General features: G+C 41.0%; 1 protein-coding gene across 1 annotated transcript in view; it reads left to right on the top strand.

Moving 5' to 3' along the window:
- Positions 1 to 2,692: 2,692 nt before the first annotated feature.
- The window catches only part of egln1a (egl-9 family hypoxia-inducible factor 1a), a 29,266-nt gene continuing 10,193 nt past the window's right edge, over positions 2,693 to 21,765 (top strand). Inside the window, exons 1-2 of the mRNA XM_042501788.1 lie at positions 2,693 to 3,678; positions 21,010 to 21,129. Of these exons, the coding sequence (XP_042357722.1) occupies positions 2,989 to 3,678; positions 21,010 to 21,129 (810 nt within the window). The 5' untranslated portion in view covers positions 2,693 to 2,988. The remainder of the gene's footprint in view (positions 3,679 to 21,009; positions 21,130 to 21,765) is intronic.

The raw sequence follows: 21,765 nt of genomic DNA, 5'->3' as shown, positions 1-21,765 counted from the left end.
TCCATTTCAGACCAATAACAGACACTCCTCTCTATATATATATATATATATATAAAAGCACATACTTGATTGTTGCAGACAGAATATCTACTAATTACAGGCATGTTCCTATTTAAAATGTATTCAGTAGGGAGTGACAAAGGCCCGCCCTTGCTGCATAGATACTTTCTGTTTCCAGTAAAAAAAAAAATTTTTAATCCTGATTGAGCAACCAGACATCTCATGACTGAAACCCTAGGTTGGCCTGTGTCATTTGTTGCTATTAAAGTATGTTTCATCCAACCTTTCTTGATCAGATTACTCGCTTCTCTCCTGTAACCCCTCCTCCAGGGACTCCTGCAGACTGTGTACGTGCCACACGACTGGTGCCAACTTGAGCTCGCGCTTTGCCTCTGCACAGCACACTCCCTGTCATTCAAACACCCGCTTCACTTATTTAATGTGTGATAGACCCCGTCAGTGTATACAGTGATACATGGAGCTGAACCTAAGTTTGTGCTTCATAAAAATTAAATAAAATGTGTTTCACTATGCATTCCGATAGTTGATTTAAGTCCCTCTCAATCGCTATTATGAGCTTCATCACCGCCCAAAAACGTATTGATCAGTCTGTTATAACACCAGCAGCATCTTTATAAAAAATATTCTTTTGTTGTGTGAAAGGAATTTCACACATGCAAGCCAGGAATGAGGGCAAAACACACTGACGTTGACGTTGACTGATGATGCCTTCAAATGCTCCCGTCAGGATCTTAAAATCCAGTTTTCGACCTGCTGGGTTTTTAAATGCCTCTTGCATGATGGTTATAACAAATGTTCCTCTTGTAGTGCTCCTTTTAAAGTCAAGCTGCAGAAAGTTACTTCAGGCTATTACAAAAATAAAATGTGTGTTAAGCATGTCAGCTGTGTTTTGAGCCAAAGCTGTGAAAGGCTACATCACTAGTTACTTGCAGGCATACTTTACATATTCACAATTTTTCCCCTAAAACATGCTTTGTGCAAAAATCTATGGATCATATGTATGTAAAAGTGCCTCCTTTATTTGGTCAGCTTGGTAATTATTAAAGATGGGCCTCTAGCTCTATACAGAACCTGGATTAGGTGGCAAAGTCATAAAAAAAGTAGGCCTATGTTTTGTGGCGCTGGTAAATCGCTCCTTTAATTTTTTTCTAACAAGAGCGCAATAATGGTTCAAGAATTTAGAGACTTTAGAAAAAAATGGCAATATCATATTGTAAATATACTTTTTTACAAGTAGCATTATAATAATATAATAACGATTTTGTGTCTCCTTGTGGTCACATTGTGTCTCCTCCTGGTTGTTTTGTGCCTTTTTTGTAGCTGTTTGGTACTCTAAGATTTTTTTTTAATGTAATTGAGAACCTTTTGTGTCTCTGAGGTAATTTTATGTCATTTTTAGTCTTTGTGTATCTTTGTTGTTCTGTGGCTTTTTATAGTTGTTTGGGTTTCTCTGCAGTAATTTTGTGTCTTATTGAGGTAATTTTGTGCCATTTTTTCATCAATTAACGTGGCTCTCTTTGCTCATTTTGTGTTCCCTTGTTTTTTCATGTATCTTTGTGGTCATTTTGTGTCTTTTTTTCATTTTGTGTCTCTGTATCATTGTGTGTCTGTGTGGTTGTTTTGTCTTTTTGCATTCATTTGGAAATCTTTGACATAATTTTGTGTCTTAGTGGGATCGTTTCATGTCTCTTTGAGGTAATTCTGTTCAATGATTTTGGTTGTTTTATTTGTGTGTCTTTGTCATTTTGTGTCTCCTTGTGATTGTTTTGTTGCTTTTTGTAATCATTTGGGTTTCTCACAGGTAATTTTGTGTTTTATTGAGTTAACTTTATGTTGTTCTTTGGTCACTTTGTGTGACTCTTTGTAGTCATTTTGTTTTTCCTTGTTGTTTTTCATTTGTGTGCATATATTTGGAGTGATTTTATGTCCTCTTGTAGTTGTTTTGTGGCTCCATGTAGTTGTTTGTGTCTCTCTGAGGTCATTTTGTGTCATTCTGTTGTCATTTTGTGGCTCCTCGAAGTCATTTAGTGTCCCCTTGTGATTGTTTCGTGTATCTTTGAAGTTGTTTTGTGTATCTATGAAGTTGTTTTGTGTCTCTTTTTGATTTTTCTGCCCTTTTTTAAACTTGCTTCATGTATCTTTGCAGTTACTTTGCATGTCTTTGTAGTCTTTTTTATGATGTTTTCGAATCTCTTCCTGGTCACTAATTTGAGGGACACTTTTGAAGATCAGGGAGTCCTTGACATTTTGGTCCCCTGGGCCTGCGCAGTAGTTCATCTACGACTGTAAATCAGAATTTATAAAATTATAAAATGGCATGAAATTGTTCAAGCAAAGCACAAATACGTCCAAATTGTACTCAAGCATTTGAACTTTATTAGATCACGGTGGCTGTATAATCGGAGCTGAAGGTTCAAGTCAAGATGACATATTGCATTTATATTGACTGACCAGAGGCGGACTTCATCATACATGGACAAGGACATGTGCCATGTTTCCCCTGACATGACATAGATAAACTACTTCCACGTGGTTAAAGCACAGACTGCAGGGCTTCAGGCCTTTTTGTGAAGCGTCATTTGTCCGACGGGCCCGCGAAGGCAGCGCGAGAGGGGCGGAGCGTGTGCGTGGACGTCAGAGCAGGCTGGAGCGCAGACAGGCTGAGCACACACGGAGCGGCGCCATGCACTACCCTCGGACCGACAGCTAGCCAGCTGAAATCCCTCCTGAAGACCTCGACCCAGCCCGAAATGCTTGGTCCAGGGTTCACGTTGTTGTGTTATATCACTGATACAAGATGTGAAGAGGGAGTAAGCGTGATAAAATGGCGAGGTTTTGAGTCTTACTTTTCCGTCTCGCTCGGTGTAGCGTGGCAGGGGCAGTGGATCGTTTCCAAAGTTGTCGGTTAGCAGCGCGCGTGTGAAGGATCGGAATTAAAGGCGTAGTGCACCCGTTGTAGCCGCTAACATGGAGAAGCAGCAGCAGAGCGATTTGGACCGAGATCGACAGTACTGTGAACTTTGTGGGAAAATGGAGAACCTCCTCAAGTGTGGAAGGTGCCGGAGCTCCTTCTACTGCAGCAAGGAGCACCAGAAACAGCACTGGAAGAAACACAAGCTCATCTGTAAGGAGACGGACAAGGTTCCCAAACAGAAGCCGGAGCAGCCGCCGGGGGACGACAAGGAGAAAACCCGGGAAAAGATAAGCCCAGAGCAGGCGGACAGCGCGTCTCTACCACAAACCACAAACACAGAAGCACCTGGGGACGGCGACGGACCGGGAGAGGACGGGTCTAACAACACCGCCACACCTAACGGACAGACGAGCTCGTCCGCTCAGAAACTTGCCATGGAGTACATAGTCCCGTGTATGAACAAGCACGGTATCTGTGTGGTGGACAACTTTTTAGGAGCAGAGACCGGTCAGGGCATTTTGGATAATGTCAAAGCCCTACACAAAACGGGCAAGTTCACAGACGGTCAGTTGGTGAGTCAAAAAAGCGACTCCACTAAAGACATCCGTGGGGACAAAATCACGTGGATAGAGGGGAGGGAGGCCGGCTGCGAGAAGATCCGCTTTCTCATGAGTCGTATGGACGACCTGATCAGACATTGTAACGGCAAACTGGGAAACTACACAATAAATGGAAGGACAAAAGTAAGTATTGACGCAGGTGAAAGCACACAGCCAGCTCTCTGAATGTTTTTCATGCCTGAAAATCCAGTGGTTTGCAGTGCTTGTCCCTCAGGAGCCAGGGCACTGCTGAATTACACCTGGCACACAAAACCAGCAGCACTCTGGCTCCACAGGACTAAATAACATTCATTGTTGCAGGTACTGACAGTGGCAAATAGTCAACATGAGGCTGCTTAAATCTGGAGCTTCCATTCATTCTGTCATCAGGGCATCATTATTTTAATATCTTAGTCCTGTTCAGGGACAGTTATGTTTTTTTTAAAGTGGGGTTGTATGGGGTACATAGCCATAGTTAATGTTTTGCCTACAGTACATGTGATCGGCACACCCCCAGTTTGGAGAAGGAGACCGGGGTCTGACACAGGAGCTAAGCGGTGCACTGGACGTACCAACCAAGAAGAGGCTCAAAATCACCATAAAAAAATCATGGAGGGATTCAAGGAACTGCAAAGAGACGTAAAACATCTGGACAAATTGGCTACACAATTACAAAGATACACAAAAAACAAGAAGACACAAAATTGCCTCAGAGAGACCAAAATGACAACAAAAAGTCATATAATAACCACAAGTACACACAAAATGACCAAATACATGACAGAGTTTGACCTCAGAGACGCAACTTTAGCTGAATATTAACTCGAAGAGTACCAGACCACTACAAAAATGCATAAAACGATCAGGAGACACAAAATGACAAAAAGACGACATAAAATAACCAGATTAAGCGTGCACAACTTTTAGATTGAGTGTATACCACATTGAGAGTATTTCCCCGCTTCACTCTTGCATCAGCGAGCCTGTCTAACAGGAAAGCAGTTAATGGCAACAGCTCCCCATCCACGCTCTGGTTACGGCCACCAGACTCCAGCGACAAAAACTGTGATTTTGGCTCACTGAACACCGCGGCTGCTGGTTTATCACTGCTTTGATTAATTAGTTAATTGATTTGCGTTGTCTGATTTTGGTGAATGCAAACTAAACCTTTTAAACGCAAAAGTTACACAAACAGAAGAACTGTTCAAGGCAGTAGTAGACCAGCAGCTCTTGTGTTCATTAATGATAAATCACTGATTTTCTCAATGGAGTCTGGCTTTGAAGACGGTGATATAACAGCTTCAGGTCCCCACTGGAAATAACTGAATGACCAAAATGAACCGTCCCTTTAAGAGTAAGAGTCCACTCAGTCCTCTTTAACTCCAGGTTCAAGCGTTAATGCCTTGAGTCAGAAAGGTGGATTATTTCTTCAGGACAAAGCGTTTCTTCCATTTAAACACCAGGGCTGCTGAAATTGTCAAGATATTTCAGTTATAAAATCAATTCACGCAACAAACACATCACAAATGGCTGTGACATTAAGAGGAATGAGGTTGAGGAAGTCGATTTTGATGACGCGCTTACTGGAAGGGCATTTCTTTAAACATATGACTGAATTAATTGGCAATGATCTATAGTTTTGGCAAATGACCTCTCTGCAGCAGCTCCACAGTAAAAGCTTCATGAAAGCAAGTCATAAAACAAGGAGGAGTTCCTTAATATGGCTTTTGGCATTAAGGAGCTGCATGTACTGTATGTGACACGCACTGAGATATCTCATCAAGAACATATAAATCAGTGCTCGATTCAGTTCTTCAATCTAAAACAATATTTGCACAATTTTAGTGCTGATTTCTCCACAGATGAGAATAGGCTGTTACTGAATGCCTGCTCAGGATTTATACTACTGTAATACAGTGCACCAGATCTATTTTTCAGGGTCTGCGCTTCGTTTTCAGATTATTATTTAAAACTAGTGCACTTTAAGTAATCCCTCCTTTTTTAAGGTTCTAATGTTTAGACCACGTTGAAACAGTTTTAAAGAGGTTTTGATTCAACTATGCAACTATTTCTCAGGCTGCAGTTTGAGAGGTGCGTTAAAATATTTAGTCTACCCTGGATAAATAAAGGGGTATTTGAAACACCTCTCAGTATAATGCAAAATAACAAAATCTGAACATTATATGTTCACAGAGGGAGGATTTATTGCAGGACTGTTGGGCTACGACTAAAGAATATTTTTTCAATTAAATGTTTGGTGAATAAAATGTTAGAAAATTGTGGGCCGAAAAAGCCTATCACAGTTTGTGTCAACAACCACCTTCCTTCCTTCCAGTTACTGATTAGTTATATTAGCTATTTGGTTAATTGCCTTATTGTTTTGGAGCATACTGCGTTACTTGTAGCTACCTAAGGTGCACCTACTGCCGAATAAACTTTTTCTATTGGCAGCATTCAAAAGCGCATGAGACTGTTAAACACTTTGCACGTTCTCTTCATCATGCAGCTCTAATAGACACATGCGGCTGCTAAATGCACACACAGAAACAAAGAAGACATCCTGTTCACTCATATCAAAACTGTGCATATTATGTGACACGTTTCATTTCATTCTTATGATAGTGAAATAACAGGATGTGTGAGACGGAGCAGCAACCGTTTGACAAACAGTTGGACGACCGTGACCGTGTCAGGTATTATGAAGTCTAACTGAGCTGCTGAATCATCTGCAGGGACGCTGCTCTGTAACAGACTGCCACCCCTGACCTCGCTGCAGAGAGGTGGCATACAAAGTGTTCTGCCGCAGTGATAAATTCAGTAACACACGCAGACACACAGCTGCTCAGACAGAGCATTCCTATGTTGAGAGAAAGACCTGCATGTCTCAAGGTTGGCAGTGCGGGGGAGAGGAAGCTGTGGGAAGCTTCTGTTTCGCTGAGACGTTTGATTCAGACTGGTTCCTCTAAAATGATAAGCAGCAAGTGCACTTTTAAAAGTTGCCCTGACACCTTGGTGGTCGTTTCTAACTTTTTTCTAACGTCTATGTGCCTTTCTAAAAAAGCATCCTGCATCAACCCAATGCAATATTAGCCCTGCACCAACTTGGCTGTTGGGTTGCGTGCGACTACTCTTTTATCTAGATATGGTCACCATGACCTTGTGACATGAGACTGAGCCAGGAGAGGATGAGCTGCCCCCCCTCCCCGCTCTGCAGCAGACAGTCACTGTCACTCTTTCATTAAAAGGAACCCATGACGATCACTAAGTGTAGACTAAATGTTACAGCATCTCACAGTTAACATGATACAACTCAACAGCACGACAAGCTGCTACGATAAAGTTGAATCAGCACCTCTTAAGACTAGTTTAAACAAAAACTGAACATTAAAACCTTCACAAAGAGACATCTTATTGCAGGAATGTTGATGTTGATATTCTGATACTTTGTGTCAAATAACTAAACATATTAACGCCTGAGGACTTTTTTCCCCCCAATTCTAGCAAACTTTAAAATAGGAACTTTATGTTTTGATTTGTGCATTTATATTTAATATGTCAGCAGCTAGTTTTTTGCATTTGTTTTATTTGTTTGATCAGTTTTTTGTGTCATTTGGTTAAAAATGCTAGTCACTGGTAATTGGGGTAGGAATTACCAGAGGCCCCACAATATATCAGCATCAGAAATACCTTATTGATCCCCGGGGGTAAATAGTGGTTCGTTACAGTCGCTCTGATGCCAAGCATAGAGATTTATAGCAAGGAGAAATAAATACCCACACAAGTATATCAAAATAGAAAATAGAAATACAGAATGAGTAAGCACTTAGCACAGTGTGTAGATATTTAAATATATAAAATAAAGTATTTAAGTGTGTAAAAATAGCAATGTAAGTAATACAGTAGTATACAAAAAGCACTAATCTGTTAATATTAAGATTTTAATATGGATAATGTGCTGAGTGTGTTAAATATAAAACTGTGCCTTATGCTTTTACGCCACGTATAAAACTAGTATGTAAATTAAAAATATAGAAATATAAATACATGTGCAAAGCAACAGCAATGACCAAGATATACATAAGCAAGAATAGCATTAAGAATATATACAATATATATAATGTGTAACATGTTAAATTATCAAAATACTTAAGTCACGGTATTGGTGATTTGGAACGTTTTGCAATATGCTGAGTATTGCGATAAGATATATATCGCAATTTATTATGTTTTTGCAACTGCACATTAAGTCCCCAAAGAAAAAACTTTCTGTTTTCTGTCTGCTGTCTGTTTATCTTGCTTTGATCATTTTGATAGCAGCATAATGAACCTAGTGGGCTACAAAAGCAATTCATTTTCTCACTCTAATAGGCTACCAAAAGTTTAATTAGTATTTGCAAAATTAATAATTATACAATAAAAGAATTATACCCTGCTTCCATGTATTGATATAGTATCGCAATATTACACTCTATCGATTTCTCACCCAGCCCTAACTAGTGCTGCAGAGAGTAATCGATTAGTTGTCAGCTATGAAATTAATCCTCTGCTAGACTGATAATTGGTTTGAATAGTTGAAGAAATAAGGTCAAAATTCTCTTATTCCAGCTTTTGGAATTTGAATATTTTCTGGTTTCGGTACTCCTCTACGTCAGTAAACTGAATATCTTTATATTTTGGATTAAAAAATACTACTAAAACTTAAACATTTGAGGATGGCATCTTGGACTCTAGTAAACACTGATTGACATCTTCACCATTTTCTGACATTTTATAGACCAAACAACTAATTGATTAATCTGGAAAATCATCAACATATTAATCGACGATGAAAACAATCGTTAGTTGCAGCCGTAATAGACACCCTGGGTTTCATATACATGGGTCTGACCTTGGCACAGGGTCAGTGCAGAATCTCATGGAAAGAAATTTTAAAGTCAGACGCCAAAAGGATTAGGATTAGCACATACGAAACGATACTCCTGAACATTAAACTAACCTCACTCACACAGTAGTCACGGTTTATATTTGTCCCTTTTCCTTATCATGTTCTGTTATCACAGTGTTTGACATTTAAGGGATCAAGCTGGGAAGAACAGGCACTGGATTGAAGCCTGTGGCCTTTGCGCGCTTCAGGTACTTGGTTTTCTGTGCTGGCACGGAGTTCTGATCGCCGTCCGCCGTTATTTTTAGGCTGCCCCCCCGTCCAGTTGCGTTTTTTCCCTGGCTGCTTCTCTGTAGACACGAAGCGTTTTTCAGAAAGCACATTATTTCAGCGAGCGGTCAGGCTTCGGCGTACTTCCACGCAGCTGGCCACTGAGTCAAACTCTGTTGAGAAGTTGACTTCCTCACCTACTGCCCTAGTTGCCTTGGCAAACACACACTTGGACTGTGACCAGGGAAAATCAGCATGACTTGCACAAATGGAGGGCCGCCAGTATCAATGGCTCAAAGGGATACAACACAATGTAAGCACAGTTCGCGTTGGGACAGATAGAGGAAAAAGATTTTGCCCAAATAGTTATTTAATGCCATTGTTTCCATTTCCCCTTTTCACTTGATAACATTGTGGGAAGTCGCAGGCAGCAGGACGTGTTTGTTTCTCTGCAGCTCCAGCATGGTGAATGCTTGCTGCATTACAGCATTTTCAGGCAACGTATGAAGAAGTTTGTGGGAGGAACACCATTGTGCTGTCACTGACTCAGTGTTAGTATGTCCAGCATGTCAAAGTAGCAGCTTACTAAGCCGAGACAGCATGATAAACGTTCTTACTGCTCGTGTGCAAAGCTTGTATTTATACAGTTATGTTGTTGTTCATGAAACATGATAACTAGCAGGCCATGTAGCTCAGATTAAATACTGGACAAGATACACTATTGTTTTGTCTGTCAGGGGTTGTACTGCTGACTGTATAATGCAAAGGAATATAATAGTGATATGTTTGTCTTATTTTTTGCATATGTTGCACAGGATTGTGTTTCGGCTCTCCTTTGAAACACAAAAGAAAAATCATGGAAAGAGAAATTCCTCTGAAATTAACAACATGTATTGTGTGCCATGTTGCCTGATTCCTTCACAAGTGGAAAAAGACAGTCAGCAATTATAGAATAGACAGGCGGTTGTGATTTCTGATTCAGCTGAAGAGAAACATAACCGCCACCGAAATGATTTGATTGATCGTGCAACAGAAACTTAATCTGCAGCTACACTGAAAAAATATTCTGTGACATTATACAAATAAAAATGCCAAACATTCCCCAGCTCTAGTTTCACAGTTTCAGGATTTTTTTTTCGTCATCTCGTGATAGCAAATTCAGTCTTTTTGGTTATGGATCGTTGGTCGGATAAAGTGCCCGACACACCAGTGTCGGGTAAGCGTTTGTGGCCCTGGTCTTTGCTGTGTCCGCACCACTGGCATGAGTTGGCCCATATCAGCATGTTGAATCTGCGTCGGAGACGGCAGACCAGTCTGTGAATAAAATCACTCTGATTGGCAGTTCAGCTCAGAGCGCATGAAGAGAAACAGAAGTGAGGAAAGCAAACAATTAACGAAAAGAGGGCGATTGAAACAAATGTGTTATTTAAAGCAGGATTGCCTTTTTAGCCATTAAGTTCTCTGTTCTGCAGATTGTATTTGTTTGTGTTGCATCTCATTTGATCTTTCAACACCAGGTTGTGTAGTTATTGTGCTAACTACCGTCTTAACTCCGTCCTGTTGGTCCTCCAGTTTCCCTTTTTCTTTTTATTTCTGAAATTTAGAATTTGGAATATAACTAACTCCAACACAAAACTTTTTTTAGATGCCTTTAGCAAATGTTTAATCAAAACTGAAACTGTCAACATCATTTGCAGCAGGTTTTTTTTTTTTTTTTTTGAAATTAAAAATAAATGAATAAAAATAGCTCTCTGAGGTTTTACAAAGTAAAAGCTACTCCCATGCAGACATTTGCAGACTGCAAAGAAGTTTTATTTTTAATTTTAATTAATTTTATCGGTGATCATGAAAATTAAAGGCTGATATTGATTACCCCACCCCCCACCCGTACTTTCATTACAGAAAAAATGGCCGTAAATATTGCAAGATGCATTGCAATTGTTCAGAGAAGCTGCTGTGAAATCACGCGTTGAAGGCTGCAACAATCACAAAACAATCTGCGAAGTCCTGGAGCGACTTATCAGGGCACTTTATCTCATTTAATAAAAATGCAAAAAATTCTTCATTGCCATAAAACAGCCTTACATTATTTTGCAACATTGCTAATGGTCTTGCTACCAGTTTTGCAAAATCCCTCTCAGTATACGAGAATATTGTCGTGTCATCCAACTCCAGCTCACAGCTAGTCATGCCTTTCATTTTCAGTGAAAACTGCTGACAGATGCTAAGAAACAGCTCAAAACAGGATAAATCTGGACACAAACTGGCTCCTCCCTCCAGTGTAGTGTTTGATAAGGAGCAACTTGAGTTTTATATTGTTGCATGTTGACTTATTTGTTGCGTCATTTGTAATGTTGCAAATTGACTGTGGACATGTGTGCTTCATAAAGGAAGTTGACCGTTGACCTAAATCTTAAAGTAGAGTAAGTAGGCAAGGGGAAGTCATGTGACGGTGGTCCTCTGAGTGTTGGAGCCAGTTGTACGTTATGCTATAGGCTGTTTGAGCCATGCGCTCCTTCTGCTACAGTACCTGCATGCCACCTTTTTCCTGTTTATTGTTTAACCGTCACAGTGTGAAAAAATAGATATTATAGTTCCGGAGTTAGACAGGGCGTAAAATAACCCTCCATCCATGGTCAAGTGTCACCGGTCCAGCTTCCAGTCCTTTCTTAAAGCCCCTTTGGTCTTAATGAGGCTCACAGTGTGTTAGTTATTACAGTGGAAACAGCTTATAGTGATCAAGGTTACAGTAATCAACCGCTTATATGGATCAAAAAGCTTCGGACGGAATCAGTTCTATACAAATGCTGTTTAAATCATTTGCTTATAGTAATCAAATAGTCCGCTTATACTGTTCATTGTGGTTTTTTTCATACCCGACCTGGACAAACAATTTAAAACTACAATAATTCTATTTTCTTAACTTAAGTACCATGATACTTGCCTCGTGGGAACTCGTCTGCTTCTGGCTGGCTTCTTCAGGCTGGTGCTGCGTGACATCGAAATCTTGACAGGAAAAAGAAAGTAATTTTCTCTCAATGAAAAATGGAGTCTTCTCGAAGCTTATGGCTGCTAGTGATAAAGACAGATTGAGGAAAGCTCCTTTGGTGAAGCCGCCTTCGTAAGGTAGATTAAAAATGCCTGCTCACGTAATGCTGTAGTAGTGAAACAGCTTTAGCTATTGTATTTTGAAACAGACAGTAAATTTTAGTAAATACAGAAGCTGTCAGTTTCATGACTTTTCGACTCTTTCAAACTTGACGACAGATATTCTTAACAGGTCCAGGTGTATTTCCAGTCGCTGGCCTGAAGTTTCAGGGAATACAGCTGTTGCCCTATGAACAGAATAGCAGTCAAAAGGTCTATATTAATACAATAAACATAAAAATATTGATAAGATAGTAATGTGCATGAGAAATAAAGAAAAGGAAAAAAATCTGTTAGATGATCATCCGCTTATGGATTGTTGCGGATGACGTTTTTTTTTTGTTGGCCAACATGGAAGATAGCGTCGTCCTGGCTCCCTCGTCAAAAAGCTTAAGGGATTTGTCCTTTGGATTATTCCAAAAATAAGCTCTGTGGCAAACAAAAGTTTATGATCCTCACACATTTTGTTCAGTCAGATAACCTTCACAAATGAAAACCTTGTTTAGGATTTTTGAAGCATAAATGCAATGGCCTGAAGTAAAAAGCTAACGTTAGGCCACAATTAGGCCGTAAAGCCGACACAATGATTGTCTGTACTCTTATTTGGATTCTTGTTAGCAGCAGCCTTTATTAAGACATCTAAAAGCTTTAAAAAAATCAAGAGTGGGGTGTTTACTGACATAATTTATGCCATAGAACAAAACATTAAAGTCTCTAAAGAGTGTGTTTTAACCACAGACTATGTTTCAGACATCTAACCAAAAACCCATTCAAAAAATCCATTGACTTTGAGGCGAGGCAAGTGGAGGAACCCGTTTTGGTGTTTTAGGACTCACTCCTGTAGCATTCTGCCGGAGTCAGAGTTTTCCTCTGTCTATGTGCCGTATGTGTGACATACCAGAGAGATAAATGAATGCCGGTAGTTGGATGTGTCATGCTGTATGGTTGTAATATTAGCAGGTGCTCACTAGCAAAAGTGAAGAATTAAATAAAATGTGATTAAGTTCAGATGCATTTTATTCTAACTTTTATAAAGTATAACTTTAAACTTGTTTATATCTCCACTGACTTTGCCGTACTCTTTAAGGAACCCCTGGCCGTGATCCAAGTGGGGCATTAAGAAAGAGATCTTCTGTTTTTGTATGTTCACAGCTGTAGAGTTGAAGAAAGGGAGGATTCAGGGTGGGTGGAGCATGACATCAGAATACTTGTGTACTTAAAAAAACTTTAAAGTGACGAGACTCAACTTCTGTGAACTTTGACTTAAATTGGCTTTTAGGTATAATATTTTTTTTATGTGATCATTTCCGCTGTGCTGTCCTACCACTGGCAATGAGAAAGTATCAGTGACTGATCCAATTACAGAGTGAGCTGGCTTGGCTCACACACAGGCACCATGGAGCCATTCGGTCAGGCTGAGCAGTCACTAAGAAGTTACTGCACAAAACAGACACAGTGCTGTCGATATTTGCTCTCTTAGCACTTGTTGTATGTCAATATAAAACCACCTGAATGATTGCAGGACAGTTTTCAAGATGAGTTAATGCTCTCTGATTCTGCCAAATGTGCCGGCTTTATCGTATGTGATTTTATGAGGTGTCAGAGTGGAAACAGCAGGCCTGAAGCTATGAGTGGATCCCTGCATTGACTTTAGATGTCACTTCAAGCAGCTTTCAGCAGAGTTCAGCCTGTGCGTTTATCTTTGTTTGTCAGCGAGAGACACCAGCAGAGTGTGCTGAAATCTCCAAGGCCGACGTATTTACACAATCCCCTTCAGAGTATTTGCGTAATGATACCAGAAACTGTGCTTGTGTTTCCGCTGCAATATGTCGAGGGTGAAGGGTAGCGCCGCTGCTGTATACGTCCTTTCTATTGTTCACAGCCTACAGTAAAGAAGAAAAGAATAAACTAGGTCATTACTTTAAACAGGGATTTCCTCTTGAGGCAGCACCACTGTCTGACAGATAAAACAGCCAGCTCTCCCGGGCCGGGGCCCAAACGGCCACAATTCCCACACTTCTCTGCGCTACAAGGTCTCCATCCCAACTGTTTGTACTCGTGTTTGGATAAGCATCTCTTCTGTGAAGTGAGCAGACCCCTTGCGGCCTCTCTTTTTCGCTCCACCCCAGTTCGTGGCTCACATCGGCGCTCAAACTGGGGGATGCACCAAAAGCATCACAGTGATCAGTGTATCCCTCTAAGTGATCAGTTCAACACAAGGTTCGAGTTAGCTCCGCTGGGATGGAGTTGTCTGTTTAGAGCTGTTATTTCATACCAAACCTGCAGTGATGAGCAGTTTGTGGGAAATGCAGAGTCACTTATTTATTGCACAATTATTCAATTAATCAATATGTCAACCAAGGAAAAAAATTGTCAACGATTTCATGAAGCAATTATTCATTTCAGGAATTTATTAATCAAAAAATGTCAACTTTTCTTTGATTCCAGCTTTTCTTTGCATCATATTGTAAATCATGTGCCCTGAGTTTTGGACTGATGGTCAAACAAAACAAGCAGTTTGAAGACGGTACCTTGTGGTCTAGGAACTGATCATTGGCAGCTTTTATACAGAGAAATATCTTTCTATAGCATGGCTTGACAGGAAATCTCATAGTGGCAGAGAATAATATTAGTCTGTATGGCAATTTTTTTTGTGATGTGTACCATGACACTGCTACCGGCAGTAACATGTCAACAACCGCATTGTTACATACTATGTAATCACATTTTGTATGCACGTGTTGCATTAGAAAGGGAACGGACTAAGCATGTTTTTGTTTATTTCTACTCAGTGCAGCTGAAAACAAAGTTTAGGGAAGCATAGGAACAGGCTTGTAGCTGGGGAATGGTTCATGGTTACCTTGAATCAATGGTGAACATTAGGGAGCGTCTACAGCGACTGATCAAGGGTGTCAGGTGCTCGGGTGGTGTAGTGAGTTATTCACCAGGTTGGTGGTTTGATCCTTTAGCTCCTCCTCTGCATTTCATAGTGTCCTTGAGCAAGACACTCCCGTTGAGCAGACTAGCACCATGCATGGCACCATCATCAGTGTTATGGGAGGGCGGGGGGGTTAAAACACTGTGAAAACACTCTCAGGTAAAAAGCTTATTTAAATTTTATAAAAATGTACCATTTATTGTGGGACTGCTGGATGTGTCAGAATGGCAGGATGAATACAGTACAGGGACATTTTGTCAGTAAAATAGAAATAAATAAAGGAACATTTTAAATTCAAATACAATGATTATCTGGTACAGTCACAGCACTGAACAGCATTTCTGCCTTTTGTCCCTCACTTTCTCCTGGAAATAGGCCAAAAAATAAGGAAGAAATGGTTTTGAAGTTTGCCCTTTTAGTCTGATCAAATTGCTTGAGTGACAACAGGCTATTTCTTCACTTGTACACCGCTTGGCACCGCTTTATAAATCCATTTGATTTCATGATGGAATTTTCATTATTAATGATTCTGTGGCGGTCATGACAAAACTGCAAGTGTACCACACGCGGCCCTGTGAGGCACTGAGGTTCTCTCGAGGCTCCTTAAAAAAATTCACACACACACAGTTTTGATCTGCATAGAGCTGTAAACATATGGTAGAGGTTTGCATTTTGGGCAAGGGATGGAAATGTTTAGCCAAGACATCAGTAACATTAATTGTGTTAAAGGCATCATTATAGTTATCGTGCATGCCTGCTGAGTGGTGTTCTTTTCTGCTGTTTTTCCCACTGACTGCACTGAAGTGTCAGCGTTCAGTGTTTCTCATTTTAACTGAAGGTGTTGAGTTTTAACAAAGGTGGTAGGACTGGCTGATTATACCTAAAATCAATATCACGATTAACTGAGCATTTTACCTAGATTACGATTACAGAAAGGTTATTTTGTTTAGTCCTTTGTTTATTTTTTGCCCTCATAGTTCACTGACATGGTTTCATGAGACCATGGTGTGTTGGAGTGTCATAAACATATGATGCAATATTATTTATTAAACTATCCAGCATTATATAAAGATTAAAATCTCCATCTTAAACAAACTTTAGATAAATTTAAGCACATTGTGCTGACAACAGGCCAACCTCTCCTGACTGCAGGACTCTCCCGACTGCTGTGTGATATTAATCATTTTACTCAGGGGGAAAAAAATTGAGTAGGCCTTCTTGTCCTGTAGCTGTCAACACCCTGCCAACATTCCCAGTTAGAGAAAGGTTGAAGAGGCAATGGCAATGTGCCTGTGGCCCCAGGCCCCCAAATCACAACATCTGCCCCTGGTAATGAGAGCTCAGCGCGAGTGGCTGAATGAGACACGGAGCGATGAGTCCTGGTGTTTCTAAAGAACTCCATCCAAAGCCTAAAGAAGCACTTTCCACTGAATATTTGTCTGTTTGCTCATTCAGACACTCGTGCTCGTTTGTCTCTCTCTAACCACGCTGCTGTGGGACCATCAGCTGTTGGATCCGCGATAATGAAACGCCGTGGAAGCACATACGACTCGGTTGTCAAACACTCAGCTCAAAGTCTTTCACTGCATTACATGATTGTTCAGCACTTCTGCTGTTGCAGTGTTTTGGCGTGAGATTTTCCTCTGTGTTATAACAGCTTGAGACAGAGCCCAATAGAGTGCAAGACACACGGCAGATGAATGGGAGTTGGCAGCCCAGGTGATAAAAGGATTAACAGAATTTAAAGAAAAATGAAACACGTTAGTCAGAGGTTCTAAATGTCGGTTTCGATTATTTTTTGATTAATTTCCTGTCCTTTTACTTACTAGTTATTTTGCAATAACAAATTAATTAGATAAAGTTGTTGCATGTCTGAGTTAAAGGTCCCATATTGTGTTAAGTCAGATTTATATGTATTTTTTAATTATACATTATAAAACAGGTATTGGTGCTATATAAATACTGTGAAAGTATCAAAATGCTTAATCCAGTAATGCACACAGTCTGTATTTAGAAACTGTGCCTTTAAAGTAGCCGTCAGGACTTCCATGGAAATATGATGTCACAACTATACTATATAAAGGTAGAAACTGCAGCTACAGTGCTGTTACTGTTGTTCCCGGCTACAATGATGGTACAGAGAGAATAGGAGTACAGATGTGGAAGACCTGGAAACACTGACCAATCAGAGCAGACTGGCCTTTTTTGGGAGGGGGCTTAAAGAGACAGACGCTAAAACGAAGCGTTTCAGACAAAAGGTAAATGTAGGTATAGTTAGGCAGTGTGAGAAAAATAAAGTTTTGTAAATATTACAGCATTTAACATGTTCTTGTAGGACCCCCAAATATGAGTACAAACCTTAAAATGAGCACAATATGGGACCAACTTTGCTACCTGTTAGCACTTACCATGGCAACACTAACTATAGAGAAATCACTTGAATATGTCTGTTATAAGTTAATATCCTCCACGGCAACTTTTCTTTTTATTAAACTCAATTAAATGTAAGCTTTTGGATTAGATCAGTATTACTGTGGGAGCACCTGAACGCAGTCGTATCCTTAAACTGAATTTAGAAGAGCAAAATCTTATGTTTATTTAACAGTAAAATAGATTCATAATGTTAGTTTTACTTTTGCTTGACATTTCCCATCCAGTTAATCGTTGATTTATTTGAGGTTTGAGTTGCAGTTGTCTGAGACAAATGCAGAATGAGGAAGAAAAATAAACATCAGCGCGTGACTTGCTTGGAACAGATTTGTCTCTCCCACACAGAGGGATCCTCCATCTATAGTCTTCACTTCAAACATTGAAGTATGAAGTCAAATATCATTTTACTTTTTTTTTAAATTATTCTGGACGAATGTATTAGTGACCTTGGGTCGTTGTTCTGAATGTCATTGTCTCCTCACTTTCAGCCGTGATGTTGTCTCATAACAGATATTAAAGTAATTGTCTGAAATTAACGTCAGTTCATGCTTTGCCTGCAAATGCCAGAGGGCCTCTGAAGCTGTGCCTGTGGAATGTAAACAAACGAGCGAGGTCAACCTCCTAATGAGGGCCACAGAGGAACGCGGAAGAATAAGTGGCTGAGAGGAAAGGAAGCTCAAATAGGGATAAAGGTTAGAGGTGAAGTTGGCAAGAAAGAAAACCCTCCTGCAGTGTAGAAGTTGCCATGTTTGGGTAGAAAAGTATAGACTATTTAACACTGGCAGCTCATTCAGACCATATTAAATGAAGATAAATAGTCCTGTCAGGACTACACCTCAGTGTCATGTTTACAGTTTGAAGTGAAGAAGTCAGAGAGAGGGAATATTAGGGATTAACGTGCATGAGCATATACAGTAGTAAAACATGTCTTTTGTGGTAGAAAATCAGTGATTTTCAGCACAGTCTGTTGCACTCTGACTCTGTGTTGCTGCTGCATGTTGCATTTTTCAGCAAGGTCTTAGCGCCGAGCCATCTGTGGTTCTCTGACTGAAGATTTGATCAAAAGTGGTGTCTGTTGTACCGTATCTCAGCTTGCTGGGTCCTCATGACCAGATCACATGAAAGTCAAACTGGAGTTCAATAGCATTTCATACAAGGTCGGCATTTGCAGATACTAGCTGATCTGCATTCCACACTCATGAGTTGTGTGTCGATAATTTGTGTACACTTTTGTGTATGCCATCACTTTTATCTGTTTTGAAAAGTGCCAGCTGGTCAAATGCCGTGTTCACTGGGCCACCACATTGGCTTTTGTATATATTGTAAATCGACCCTGTGTAGCACGCTCACAGGTGCATTATTGCGTTTGTGCTAGACTTAAGTCTCCTGCAGACTGTGAGATTTCTACAGTCTTAGTTGACTGTAAGCTACACTCTGCAACAAGGATCTTAATAAACTTTCGTACGACATCCAGTTCGATGTCCACAGACTCTGTCCTCAACGTGTGCATTCATCTACGCCACTGTAGTGGTAAAAATAAAACGTAAACAAACATAAACCGAGCCCTTGCTATAGCAGCATTTATGTGTGTCAGAAAAAAATCTGAAGATGAGGGGATTGTGGACACACTTGTGGCTGAGGAAAAGAGGCCGGCTTGGCACAACAGTTTTGCAACGAGAGCTCGGAGTAACTATTAGCATCTATTAGCATGCACCAGCAGAGTCGCACTGATCAGTGCATCGTTTCATGCTGCATTTCTATTTTTTGTTTAGGAGATGTAGGTCGTAACAGCAGTCACGCAGTGTGATGATCATCCCAAATTTCTGACGCTGTTGGAACTTTATCCCAGGCTGTCTTTCATGTCGGACCATCGGTTTAGAGCCACAACCAAAGATATCGCCACGTTTTGGTCACGATGCTCATCTTTCGTCTGAGATCAAAAATCGCCCAAAATCGCAGTGTTTACTGGGTTTTAAGTTTTCCTGCAGTAGGTGTACCCTGTATAGATCCTTGACAACTGACTAGTTGAAGGAAATGAAAGGCGAAACTGCTGTGTCCGGGTTTTTGCAGAGTGCCAAGGCTCTCACACTTTCAGTCAGCCCCCCCACAGACACACACACACACACACAACCCTCACACATCTGAATCCACACACTTTTCCAAGCAAAGACTGTTTACCCATCTCCAGCCTTGCAGCGTGAGCTGAGCAGTTAAGGGTGGGAGGGGCAACATAGCCGAGGATCAGCCAACCTTCCTCACGCTCTGCACGTAGCACAACCATTAAAATCCTGCTCCCTCTGGAGGGAGGCCAGGAGTCAAAGTTAACAGCAGTTCACTCCTCTCTTCTGCTCCAGCCCCACCCCTCTGTTCTCTCTGTCTGTGCCCCTCTTTCTCTCTCCCACTCTTTTACACGCTTACAGAAAAGCTTACTGTATTGCGTCTTACCGACAGGAAGCCCTTTGTCAGTTTGACCCCCCCACCCCCACCCCCCATCTTTATGTTCGGATTTTTGTTGCTTTTCGGCTTTGAAGGCCCTGATACCGTGCATCGCAGTGGTAACCTGCATCACACAAAACATGTCAACACAATGTGCACTGACGCAAGCAACTATGGTCAGAAGCGCAGGAAAAGAAGGTTCTCACGTATGTGTGATGCTTGTGGAAGCTTTTTCTTTCACTCACTGAGCTTTGATTTGCACGCACAGATTTTGCAATACTTTATAACAGGACTTTCATTGTTTTTATTCCGTGGTTCTGTCTCCTTGCATTCCAAATATTTTAAAAAAATGTTTTGTATCCCATCAGTTCTCTTCAGAGATGATAGCTTTTCAGGATTCAAACATAGAGAGTGTGACATTATTTTACTTGGCATGAGACCAAGTGAAGGAGTTTAGTCTGCTGTGAATGTTATAATAATGTTGCTATGGTTTATGTTGATCCAAGTGCATGGAAGAATGTGGAGGAACTCGCCTTTTGTTTGTCATATCACTGCTTAGACACGGTGCATGAGGGCTGAGCAAGTTCACCACTTACCTCAGCTCCTCTTTCAAGTCAGAAAACACACACAGTCGCATGGCGTCCCACAAGCGTTGGATGTAATTTTCAGAACTTATGGTCTGATATCTGATACTGCGGGCAGTGTCGATCAGAGTCATTTTGAATCGGCTAAATTTTACTCTTTAAATTTTACTTGATGCATTCCATGGAAGTCTAATTTCAGAAGAATAAAAGACAAGTGTTTCTGCCAGAGTCCCTCCCAGCAGTGTGCGAGTCACCACTTGTGTACGTCTTATTTCTGAGGGACTGTCTACGCTGTTTACATCAAGACGTTTACAAGAGCTCATAGGGGTTCACTGCCAACACCCAAGCAGATCATGAGAGTCTTAATAGAGCAGGAAAAGGCGAGGGGAAGTTGACGTGGTGTGCGATATCTCCGGTTTATTTTCTCGCTAGTTTAAAGTTTATAATGAAGCAGCTGTGTTGTAAGCAGCCACTGCTTGCATCAGTCTGGGTGCAGGTGGGGCAAGGACAATGCCATGTGGCTGTGCCGAGAGCCTCTGCTGCATCCACATCACGGGCCATCAGAGGCAGCCTGTACTGAATCCACAGAGCCGGTTCTGATCGACTGGATTCACACTTGAAGCTGCATTTGCACCGAAACACAATTTTAACCTCAGCTGTTCCTTCTCAGTGTTCATGCAGTGTGCTTCTGCTGCCTTTTTGAATGACATGTTAAATCTAGGCATTAAATGCATATGTTTGTGCTTTCTGTTTCCACTAATCATGCTGTTTCATCTTCCTCTCTTCAGGCGATGGTGGCATGTTACCCTGGAAACGGAACAGGATACGTGCGCCACGTGGATAACCCTAACGGCGATGGACGCTGTGTCACATGCATATATTACCTTAATAAAGATTGGACTGCCAAGGTATGTCAGTGATTTGTAAAGGAAATGATGTTCATTGGTACTAGTTGATAATTGCTCCAATTTGAACTTAATACACATTTATTTACTTTTCTGCTCTTAACATTGATTCAGTTCTGATTTGAAATTATCACTGTAGTAACCATGAAAACAAAATAATAAGCAGACAAGCCACCCGTGTGTCTGGTGTTTATATTCCAGTTGGACTTCCCGTCACAAGCACATGACAAGTCAGTGTAGTTCTTGTCTCCATGGCAGGGTCGTCACCCTCCATCCTGCTTCATTCCACAGTCCACACCCGAGCAGAGTCAGCGGCAGAGGTTACGTGTCAGTACGTGCTGTTCGGCCACTCTCCCCGTTTATAATCCCATTAAAACGCAGAGATCCTGCTAATCCAGCCAAACCCTATCAGGGAGAAGAGCGCCCCCACACTACCCTCAACACACCCAATGATCCTCCTGCAGGAAAATGTACACACGGGCACACACAAGAAAGAGAGAGAGGGGGGGGGGGGCCTCTAGCTCACCTGTAAGGGTGTGCGGCCCATATACTGAGGCCTTTGCAGCGGCTTGGGTTCGATTCCAGCCTGTGGCCCTTTGCTGCGTGTCATGTCTCCCCCCCTACCTCTCTGAATGATCA

This window comes from Plectropomus leopardus, chromosome 15 (assembly GCF_008729295.1).
Source record: "Plectropomus leopardus isolate mb chromosome 15, YSFRI_Pleo_2.0, whole genome shotgun sequence".
Classification (NCBI taxonomy): domain Eukaryota; kingdom Metazoa; phylum Chordata; class Actinopteri; order Perciformes; family Serranidae; genus Plectropomus; species Plectropomus leopardus.
Note: the sequence above shows the minus strand (reverse complement) of the source record. Positions and strands in the feature narration are given on the sequence as shown.